This window comes from Sinocyclocheilus grahami, unplaced genomic scaffold (assembly GCF_001515645.1).
Source record: "Sinocyclocheilus grahami isolate Dianchi unplaced genomic scaffold, SAMN03320097.WGS_v1.1 scaffold314.1, whole genome shotgun sequence".
In the NCBI taxonomy this organism is placed as follows: domain Eukaryota; kingdom Metazoa; phylum Chordata; class Actinopteri; order Cypriniformes; family Cyprinidae; genus Sinocyclocheilus; species Sinocyclocheilus grahami.
Genome location: NW_015505493.1, coordinates 426,184 through 438,204, shown reverse-complemented (window position 1 = coordinate 438,204; position 12,021 = coordinate 426,184). Strand labels below are relative to the sequence as shown.

The following is a 12,021-nucleotide window of genomic DNA, read 5'->3' as shown; positions in this document are numbered from 1 at the left end:
GGTCAGTCCGTGTCAGAGCAACGGTCCATTTCGGTCATGTCGTGTGTATTTCCCTCCTTGCCCTGTTCCTTACACATTAAATATGCATGATCAGTGTGTCAGCTGTTCCCATTTAAAAGAGAGGCATTAAGGATATCTATGTTTTTGTTTAGTTAATACTTTATTAATTTGATTCTTATTCCCATATTAAAGCGCTTATTACATAAAAATCACAGGACAAAAGGAATAAAAGCGTTGCGTTGAGTTGGATAAGTCTCAAATTTGCTCCTGTAGTAATCATGACAGAGCTGTGCAGCCAGTGCCTGGTTACAGAGTGCATACAGTACCACCAGCCACCAGGTTAGAGAACTGCAGTCACAACAAACACTCATGGCAACATAAATTAGAAGCTCAGCCAGGTAATGCGGACAAGAGATCAGTTCAAACCAGCCCCCGCATGGCATCTTGTGGGCTAGAGTCTCTACTTTACCTGGATTGGATACTCATGAACACTTAACAATAATCGTGGAACACACAACACTAGCATACATTATTTATTTAACACACATACTTATTTACATTTCAAATTTGCACATCATACCTGTACATACAAAATTGTCTATATTATATCTTGTGTTTTTGCTTTTTTGTACATTGTCTATTTTTATATTATTCTTTTTATAATCTGTGTCCTGTCTTGTCACTGACATTCTGTTGCACAGTGGCGCTTCTGTCACTAAAACAAATTCCTTGTATGTGTAAACATACCTGGCAATAAAGCTCATTCTGATTCTGATTCAAATACATATGCAAGTGCAAATAAAGTGAAACAAACAAAACTGTCATCAATTGATCAGTAGCAGAACATATGTCTTTCAATTGATTCTCTTTTTAACAAGACTAAATTCGAGACGCAGGGAAGCTGGGGAAGTTCATATGTGGTAAACGACACTTCCTTTTTAAGTCATTTGCTGACATCTCACAGTAACTAAGCCTCTAAGCAAGCAGCTGCTGTCAATCACCATCTGAGGTCAGTCCGTGTCAAAGTAAAAGTAATAATTATTCTGTTATAAGAAGAAAATAACTTCTTTTTTTTTTTGTATTTTTACTTAGAATTAGTTTACACTTTTTTCCTAAGGAATCCCCAGTGGCTTTCTACCTGAGCTGTCAGTCCTCATTTTGACCAGCAATGAGAGGGACCGGTTCTGGAGGAGTGATGCCCAGATGAAAAGAAGAGTCCCGATTACATGATGCCATGTGAGCTGATTAACAAGAGACCCTGGTATTGCAGAGACAAATACACAGATAGTTCGTACAATTCAGGAAAATGTCCAGCTACATTTGGGCTAATAAATACTGAAATATTTTTGGTCAAGTTAACATGAATTGGATTTTGAGTTTTCTATATGGAGGTGCATTTTAGTCAAAAAAAAACAATGTGACAAAATGATGAAAGGATCTGAACTAGGAAACTGTACTAACCTGGTTGTGGCAGAGAAGGATTTATACACAGGACAGTTAGTCCAAGTAGGACATAGTAACCCAAACCAAATGCATACTGGACTACATGGATCACACCATTAGAAAATACGCTGACAAACAGGCACTCCAATAGCCGTCTAAGAGAGTGGACCCATAGTAGCACTTGTAAAAGCAGAATGGAGAGATGTAACTCTGTAAAGCACACAAGTAAGCATGTGAAAATTCTTTGCATGGTAAATGGAAAGTACATTGCAACAAATTAAAGCAGAAAAATATAAAAAATGTATAAATAAAAAAAATACGGGATCTCCATTACACAGAGGTTTCAGAATCTTTCTGATTTGGTTACTATATTAACACGGTTTTACTCTAGTAACACACTGGTTGCCATTGTTTAAAAAAGAAAGATGAAGTGAAGAAGAAGAAAAAACATTCTTTGTAATTTGAAGTACCGTTCCAAGCAGCTCTTGGTCTGCCAGTCAAACACCAAAGCATGCCAATTAACCAATCAGGGAGAGCCTCCTTCATGACGACACAACACAGAGAATAGTAGGAGGAGCCCATTCCACATGACAGACACCGCATAGAAATGATAGAAACGCCTAAAATCAACATCAGAGAAAGTGTTTCCAGAATCTGATTTCTGTTCCACCTGTGATTTCCTTTTGGAATAATTTGTTTGTTAACCTTAATTGGAAAAAAAATCTGGTCTCTACAGCAAAAATTCTTTCTCACAAACAAGGTGAAAGAATTTTATTTTAAGCTTATACACAGGTTCTACCCCGTAAAGAAGTTTATACAAAGATTTAAATCTGACATTGAGCTTACATGCTCTTTTTGTTCGAATTCTGAAGAAACCGTGGTACACTTATTTTGGTCATGTCACTACACTCAGAAGTTTTGGGATGATATTGGTGTGTTTGACAAGTGTAAGATTTTGCCAGGCTTCTCAGTACATATGAAAAACATTATATTTGGGTATTATGACTCCGACCCCTCAAAGGAAAATATCTGTTTTGTTATTAATTTAATTTTTTTCCTAAGCAAATTTCACATTCACAAATGCAAATTTTCCACCTGTAAACCTGTCTTCTCTGTCTTTCTAAAATAAATGGAAAATTATTTGAATGTAATTTCAGTATCTACTAATAAGAATGCTGTAAGGACTGTTAGGATTTGCTCTGCCTTTGATCTCTTCATGTAATCATGTTTAGATGATGGCCCTCTTATCTTTATTTTATGCTTTTTGTGATTTGTTTCCATTTTATTTTTGTGGTTGATATTATGTGATGTATGCTTATTCTTTGTATGTTTCCGTTCTTTGCACTAAAAAAAAAAGAAAATGTTTCCAGCATTATGCCTTGACATGCTCAAACCATGATATCTGGGTAATATACAGAGCCACATAAAACTGCATTTAACCCGAATCACCTCTTTGATATGTCAAAAACGAGCTGCCAGTTTGAGCGCTTGATGTGTTCTTTAGTTTTTCCATATCGGATTAAATCCTGAAACACGTGCTCGAGGCTGTGAGGCAGTTTCAATGAAAATTGCATCGCAGCAGCATCATACTGCGGTCCGCTCATATAAACATACCAAAGGAAACGATATTTCCGGATATTTTAGGTTCCACTCATTCAGGGATTTGCTGATAGGCACCACCGCTCCATGATCAGGTAATATGTGCCATGATAAAATCCACAAAGAAGAAACATTCCTGCATGTCTCTTATATATACAAAATCTTTTCGAAATCTACAGCTATTAGTATCCATGAATATGAATGTTTCATTAAAACGAGCTTTCGCTTACTTTATTCATAACTGTAGATCAAACGTGGAGAAACAGCTATCACAACGCCACTGATAGCAACAATATTATACGGTACCATATGTTTCTAAACTATTTGTTTTTTTAAAATGTTCATTCAAACCGTCATTGTAGACATCTTTAAAATGTAGCTTCAAAACCTCCATTTGCAGATCTACCTAAGAACACAAGAGGGCAGCAGGCAAAATATAATTTGTCAGTACTCTCACAGAAAAAAACTATTCGATTGGTTCATTGAACTGGTTTGAGGACGTTTTGCATTGACTCGTTGTTATAGTATGTACACATATCTATAGGAGAGAGTGGGGTAAATTGTGCCACATTTTACTTAATTTGTCCTGTAGGCAATGAGGAAATGAGGTAAAAAAAACGTACTAATATATGCCAGGACATCTACTATGGAGGACGAAACCTGCAAAAACAATAAATAAATACACAAATAAATAAATAAATGTGTGCATAAATACAGGTATTCTTGTTTAAATACTTAAATAAATAATTAAACATGTGATTAAAGTAGGCAAATAAATAAAATAAATGGGTGGGCAAATGGAAAATGCTAAACTCATCCTAACGATTTTCCTTTGATCACTCATTTATTTCTGAATGTAGTTCCACATTTTTTCCCCTCTGCGCAACATGCTAATGAGAGGGTGTTCATTTATAATCACTAATTTATTTTATTTATTTGCCTACTTTAATCACATGTTTAATTATTTCTATATGTATTTAAACAAGAATTTGTGTATTTATACAGACATTTATTTATTTGCATAATTTTTCATTTATTTGTGTATTTATTTATTTATTGTTTTTGCAGGTTTCGTCCTCCATAATCTGCTATCAAACTAGAGGAAAGTAGAAGGAAGTAGTTCTGCACTCAAGGAGTTTTTAAATATTTACTTACACTTGAGCCGTCAAACTGTTGTATGAAAGCAAAATCACACTCATTGTCGTGCAATATGGCTCTACATCAGCACAGATGTCATTACCTGCTGTACTTGGCCTGTGGCCTTGTGGATTTAAAAGTGTTTTTGGAGTTAATATTTCACTCATTATCTTTTACCATTAATGGGATTCTGATTTATAACAGGAAGTAACACAATAACCAGACTAGACAGTATGCATTTGTCTGTTTGCTTGTACAGTTTGTCTGCCAATGCAAGGTAACCTCATTCCCTACTTGAGCCATTAACTATACCATATGTGTTCAGTCAATAAAAGAGTGTGTGTGAAAGAGAGTAAACCAAAGCCTCTAAAGTATTTGACTCCAGGATGCCTCATAGAAAAGGCAGGTTTCCTATCTGAGGATGTGTGCAGTGTTTCCTGCCCCCTCCCGACTCTTCCTCACTGTCCCCAGTGCTGGACCCTCATTAAGCTCCCCTCTGACATGCTTATTGTCACTCTTCTTCTCTTTCCATCCTTTTATCCCACTGCTCATCCATCGACACTGCTTCTCCACCCATTTCACAATGGCCCCCTTGCATCTTCCGCTTTGCATTCCCCAAACACCCAAACACACACACTAACCCAATTTCTCAAAATACCTTGGATTTATTTTGCACTGTTCTCTCGCACTGTGTATATATGGAAATTAATCTATCCATCCGTCCATTCATTAGTCAAACCGCTTGTCATATGTATGGTCATGGGATAATTTCTAATTATTATAACTAAATAACATGATCTTTTTGCTGCATATGCTTATTTGAATTCTTTTGAGATATAAAGTTAAAATGACCCTTTATTCACTCTGAGGTGGAAATGGACTTCATTAAAGATGCACTACTAAAGACTAAGTTTATTTCAAAGGTTCATTGAACTATATAATGTAGAAAAAGTTAAGAAAAAATGAACTTTTAGGTAATTTAGAATAAGCTAATAATAATTTAAAATATTTAGGACTTACAATGTCAAGTTTGAGGGTGAGGATAGAAATGCCAAGCTATTGAACATGCTCATTTGGTAACTGGTTCTTAGTTCTACAAAAACATTTTAGACAAAACAATTGCACCTTGATACTACTGCTATTACAGCTAGACTTGACTTAATTGTGGACTAATATTTTCATAATTTAATGTATTTATGAAATAAATATTGTAATACTGTACTTACCTGCGGAAAGTCTGAGTATGCTATTATAAAGCTATAAAAGCTAAGAATTTGGACCTCATTGTTGCATATATTTCTGAGCATGCACATTGAAGAATCATTGTGGCTGGGGGAATACCCATCATTTTGTGTGTTTGGTCAAAACACAGAATTATGAGGATGTGTGCATTTTATTGTCATCTAGAATTAAATATTTATTTAGTGTTTTGATGCTTTTTATTTTGTATTTGTTTGTTTGTTTGAAGTCAGCATTAGCATGATTAATGTTCATTTTGGTTAGGTGTATACAATTATTTGAATGCATTCATCATACCAGCTGTTATATAGTTGAGTTTAGTGCATGGACTTCAGAGCCACACTGTTGTGGAAACTTGTTTCGTAAAGTTAAAGTAGTATATTCAACCCTCTATTTTGAACAAATACTTGTTGAAGAAAGTTAGTTGACTTTAACTTAATATGTTGATTGATAGTGAACAATCAGGTTTCGATCTTTGATCTCAGATTTCATGTTCTACAAATCATGTCTCGTTTCTTCCTCACAGATAGGACTATATTCTGGTCTCAGTAGTGTACAGTATAATATCTGGGGATCACACGTACACTCATTCTTCTACTGCAGATTGTCTCTTTACTCTCTTCACTATTTTCTGTCCCGTATTTTATCTATAGGCCTATATTGATATTATATCTATATATCAATCAAATGTGGAAAGAAACCCTATCCCCAGCACACACATGCATACTCTCCAAAACCATTAAGAACGCTGGACCATTCACATGGTCTTGAGTTGTGATCTTCAGAAGAAAGTTAGATGTGTTAAAACACTTTCTCCTAATTCTCTTAAATGACTTTCTTTTAATGCTGTTTGTTTATATGACCTTTCAGAACGCTGCTTTTCCAAACCCATAAGTGCATATAAACATGGCAGGTATAATTGTGCATTTATATGTTTCGAAGTGGTACTGTGGTTAGATTGTGTTGATCATATTGCTTTCCCACTCTATTGTCTGGGTGGCTGTCTTTCTTTTTCCATGGCTCTGCTCTCTGTGTGTTTTCTTTCCAATACCCAGCGCTGATGACAGAGCAGGAACTGGCACACCTTGGCCAGGCCCACGGGGGATGTGGTAGGCAATAGAGTATTCAATTATTATATCATTTTTAAAAATAACAATAAAAAAGAGAAAAAAAATAAATAATATTTTTAAATTACACAGAGTCATGTCAGAATTTGAAACCTAAAAGGAGATTTTGAATGGTTTTGAAGTTGAAGTGTGTACTTCCATGTCTTTTCTGTCACCAAATGACATTAGTTTGATTATTTCAAATTGGTTTGCAAAACTCTTCACCTATCTTCCATTGGTTTTGGATTAACAAATATTCCACCCCAAACACAAAATTAAGCTCAAATAAAAAAATCTTGTGTTTGAATATGTCTATGTCCATACTATATAGTAGGCAAAAAACAGTATGTGACATGAGTAGTATGTCCAAAGTCACAGTTTTCACAAAACAGTAGGTAAAAAGTTCCCCAGATAACTTACTACTTATAGTGAGATTCTGAAGTGAGCATTTGATGGACAATTTACTATGAGGCCACAGCAGTGAAGTTGTGAATGGCAATGAAGCGATTCCACAGGTCACATGACAGTGAAATCATGGCGGATGTAGTACATCCAAATTTCATTCATCCTATGTATAAGCAAGTTTCAAACCAAATGTGGCACCTACTATACTTGTGATTTCAAACACACTTGTGTGTACAATTTCAAACTACTGTAATAATGGCTTACTTATAGCTTTCTTGTGAAACTGCGATAGAAGAAAGTATTTTAATATTGAAGAAATGTATCTATCTATCTGTCTAGATAGAGATTAGCATCTTGTAATATTACATGAACTTATGGAAGCATAATAAATTACCAACACAAAGAGGACCATTTGAGGGCTTTTCCATGCCCGCTGTTAGCATGAGTCCGAAAGATAGGAAGTGCTCTCTTTTTCCTGATCCCCTGCTCAGAGGGGGAAGTGTTTTAGGTGCTACGACTCCCAGCAGAAATGACCAGGACAGGAAACATGTGGTGGTTGGAGACTCAAACTCTAACCCTTTCGATCAAACCCCCACCTGAAAACCAAGGCTTTTTAAGACCCATAATGCATCAGTTCACATGTCCCTACCAACAGTAACTAAAAAGAGACTAAATGATCATGCCAAAGTGTAAACTTACTTCAAAGTATAAGGCAAACAAGGGACAAAAATGTCTCTGGTCTTCTCAGACAAGGTTAATTTTACACAAAACCAAGTCAGTTTTGTGATTTATTAAAGATGTAAATCTATACCTATTTATCAGATTACTTAAGAAATGCTTTAACTGTATTTTTCTTTCAAAACTTACCTGCACAGGTAAACCACTTTTTGTGTATTGTTTAGTATTCCTTTAATTAAGCCTCCCATACGCTCAACATTTCACTGATTCATTAGTTATGTCACACAGCAGTAGCATAATGGGGAAACGCAAAGTTGCCATATCTGTAAATGGTTAGCCACTGTCCTTAAGAAATTGTATAACCACTGTAAACAACCAACAGCTGACCCCAAGCCTGATATTGTCCATCACTCGTGCACAAGGCCTTAGTGCATTGTTTGCTTCTTGTGTCATACGGCTTAGGGGGGGGGGGGGGGGGGGGGGGGGGATAATATTAGTGACTGAAGTGCTGTAACACTTTACAGTACAGGAAACATGGCCACCCAGATTGTTTACAGACAATGGAATGGTCAAAGTGTCTTCCTCTGCAAAATTAATTAATCTGCTAGCGGTTTACAAACAATCCATAATGTAGCATCTCTATCAGTAAGTTACAGTAAGAGACGTCCAGATAGTTGTAAAGACAGTTTTGTACATTTAGAAATGTAAATTATTCTAATTGCACTGAAAAAAAACACTGTTATCTCAAAAAGTTCTATTCAGATTCAAGTATCAGTTCATATTCTTTCTGTTAGGCTGAGATCTGTGAAAACATCCGTTTTAAAGGCATTTAAAGCCATTTCTGTCATTTGTTAGGTTTGTCTGGCAACCATAATTGACTTTGGCCCCTATAATTTTAAAAGATATATATTTTTAAATAATTGTATAATTCTGAAAACTAAAATAAAGCAATAATGAAACCGAACTTACCTCCACGCCAACAAGACTTATTTGCGAACGTCCGTTCCAAAATGCTCGCGAGGTGGTGCAATTACGTTTTGGCAAATTGACGGCAAAATTTGTATGAAGTAATATGATCTTTCGTTTTTTGCAATTTGTTTACGCCCCACTGATTGTTATAGGTTTTATAAAACTGTACCAATTCAAACAAAATCTCCAACTCACAAATGATAAATAATTCTATTTTTATAATAAGTTCAGGGTGTAGGCTATATTTAACGCAAAAAGCTTATTTTTGTAGTTTTTAAGTGCTCAACAAGGTTAATAAACAAGGTTAGACGATCCTTCTGCCAAACCAACGTTCTGCCAAGCTAAGAAAGTTCACTATGTTTAGGCTAATTGAGATTTTAATTCGGACTCCATAAGCATAACTTTTACGACTGAAATAGGAATTGATCTAACTAGCTTAAAAAAAAGCATACAGGTATTTTCATATCACTTTACACTTTCAGTAGCCTACCACTCTTTTAAAGAAAACTTAATTCTCCATTCAAAAAAAAAAAATTAATCACGATACTTTTAAGACGCAACCCAACTTTCTTCAGACTTTATTTGTGAGGGTTTAAACCTTAATTATGGGGTCACCATGCCCCCTAACCCACCATGATTTTCACCCTGCATGTAGAGCAGTTTGTTTAATGGAAATTGTGCGTTTTGTAGGCTAGCCTACATCTTCAATTCTTGATTGAATTAGGTTCCTATCGTAATCGATCTCAGATAATGTGACTGTTCTGTTTAGTCCCGGAGGTCTATGTTCTCCAGCCCTTCGACCTCTAGAGTCTGCAGACATGAAATGAACAGTAATGTCTTTGAGTGTTGCGCTCCTCCCTCGCCTTCCTCTCTATCAGCGCACTTCAGTCACGCGTCCGTCAGTGAGCGCGCAACAGGTCACTCTCAGTGACAAACTCAGGACTGGCCCTTACATAGTCTGTTCTTCATCCGTCTCTGCAAGGTTAAGGAATTTAAAGAGCACAACTGTGTCGTATTATGGTGATGAGGAGTTAAGGAATTTCTGAATTTTGGTTTCATGTCGGGACGGTCCAGCGTTACTGTCGGGCGATGGCAAAGACATCTCATGTGCTTTCTCTCGTCGACATCCTCTTTACCATCAACTTGGTTATAGGTATGACAGAAGCGTCTCTAAATATACATAACATACTCTAATATTAAATATACAAATGCTCACATCATCATTAGCCTACTTTTCTCATCATAGCAGGCAACCTAGGTATTGTAATTAATCGTACTGTTGCCGCTGCAGAGTTTCGTCATGTTAGCTATGGATTATAAAAGCCCTATTAAAATATTTTCTTGTGAAAACTGTACAGCTGTTACTGATTTGAAACAACTTATTGTTTTTCTCGTTTTTTTAAGTGTTATTTCACCTGTAGTAAATAACCTATATATATATATATTTTTTTTAGATGCAAACAAATGACAGATTCCTTTAAGGTGAAATAATTTTTTAAAAAAAACTTTTTTTTACGATAAAATAATATTATGAGCATTTTGTTTTTATGAATCAAAAAGTAGGCTATTTATAGCGTTATATTTTTTATAATAGCGTTCCCAGAAATCCTTGCACAAATTGCATTTGTATAGATTGCTATTGCCAGTTATGTTCATTTGTTGTTGTTGTTATGTTGCATTTATGTAATTTTTAGTATAGCATTGCTTTATTGTTGTGCTTTTTCTTATGTTGTTTTCTGTGCTCTGTCTTAATATTGGTTGTAGTTGGTGAAGTCAGGTTAGATAATGTAAGTCATCATGTAGTTTTACATATTTTACATTTTACATTTACATTTAGTCATTTAGCAGACACTTTTATCCAAAGCGACTTACAATTGGGGGATACATAAAGCAATTCTTCTTAGAGAGGCAAACAGACACATGAAGTGGTTGTAATACCAAGTTCTTAGACATTGTTCAAATAAGTACAAGCTAGAAAGAGAAGGAATAAATAAAGAGAGAGAATTTTTTATTTATTTATTTATTTTAATCAATATTATTGTCAGATCATTTAATAGTAGCATGTAATTGTCAGTATGTTATATTATTTCATGAAATACAGTTAAATATTGTTGACGTGTTGTTGCTTTTTAAAGCTTTAGCAACCAGAGCTTAAATTTATAAACTAAATTAAAAAACTTAAATTTATAAATGTAATGTCTTGGTTATGTATGTAACCCTTGTTCCCTGATGGAGGGAACGACGTTATGTCGAACGACATATGGGGTCTCACTTGGGAGGCCAATCATCTCTGAGTTTAAAGCGGTCATATGATGTTGCTAAAAATAACATTATTTGATGTAATGAAATGTGTTTATGCGGTTTAAGGTTCAAAAAACACATTATTTTCTACATACTGTACATTTCTCCTCTATGCCCCGCCTTTCTGAAACGCATCGATTTTTACAAAGCTCATAGGGCTGAAAAGCGAGGTGTGCTCTGATTGGCCAGCTATCCAGTGCGTTGTGATTGGCCGAATACCTCAAGCATGTGACGGAAATGTCCCTTACCATACTGTGATGGAGCGACGAGACAAAAACATTAAAAAACCCATTATAAACTAGGCATTTGTTGCATCCAGTAGGGACATAATTACTGATTATAATGACTTATACAGTCTTTTACGCGTAAACATAAAACCATGTCTGCATTTGTGATCAGAGAAATGACAAACAACAAGCGCTACTCTACACTGCTCAAAACTCGCGTTTGAATCATCAGTGGCCAATTCTTTAAATATGAAAACGTACTTACAGACTGAGTATCAGAACAGCCGGCATTGTAGTCTACTCTTCCAGGATCAGGAAACAGTCCTCCATAAAATGCGCTGCACACATCTGAATATTTGGGTTGAACTGTTCTGGAACAGTAAAACAACTTAACCATTGATTTCTAGTGGTGTCCTCTTTTGGAAGACCAAACAAAGTAGTTTTGCTTTCACAACGAAACACACAGTGTCACACACGGTGGGCTTGAGTGAGCAGGGCGGCGGGCTACACTCTTAAAAATAAAGGTGCTTCACGATGCCATAGAAGAACCTTTTTGTCTAAATGGTTCCATAAAGAACCTTTAACATCTGAAGAACCTTTCTGTTTCACAAAAGGTTCTTTGGGGCAAAAGAAGGTTCTTCAGATTATAAAAAGGTAAGAAAGAAATGGTTCTTTAAAGAACCTTTGACTGAATGGTTCTTTGTGGAACCAAAAATGGTTCTTCTATGGCATCGCTTGAAGAACCGTTTGAAGCACCTTTATTTTTAAGAGTGTAGAGTGAGCGGAGGGCGGCGGGCTAGAGTGAGTGGAAGCCAGCGGGCTAGAGTGAGGAATGGCCGCGGGCTTGAGAACGGTGCGGCCGGTGGATTCAACGAAGGAGCGGCCGGCTGGCTTGCGGCAACCACATGTGACAACCC

At 36.0% G+C, this 12,021-nt stretch overlaps 2 protein-coding genes across 2 annotated transcripts in view; one reads left to right on the top strand and one right to left on the bottom strand.

The window, feature by feature from the left end:
* Positions 1-77: 77 nt before the first annotated feature.
* LOC107601910 (polyprenol reductase-like) lies at positions 78-2,957 on the bottom strand. Its single transcript, XM_016294264.1, has 5 exons — positions 2,893-2,957; positions 1,914-2,063; positions 1,462-1,653; positions 1,139-1,258; positions 78-469 (listed from the first exon to the last, which is right to left on the bottom strand). Exons 1-5 carry the CDS (start codon positions 2,954-2,956, stop codon positions 210-212), a joined length of 786 nt encoding a protein of 261 aa, XP_016149750.1. The 5' UTR covers position 2,957; the 3' UTR covers positions 78-209.
* Positions 2,958-9,485: 6,528 nt separating this feature from the next.
* kdr (kinase insert domain receptor (a type III receptor tyrosine kinase)) overlaps positions 9,486-12,021 on the top strand; it is a 38,036-nt gene continuing 35,500 nt past the window's right edge. The window contains exon 1 of the mRNA XM_016294262.1: positions 9,486-9,729. Coding sequence (XP_016149748.1) covers positions 9,666-9,729 — 64 coding nt within the window. The 5' untranslated portion in view covers positions 9,486-9,665. The remainder of the gene's footprint in view (positions 9,730-12,021) is intronic.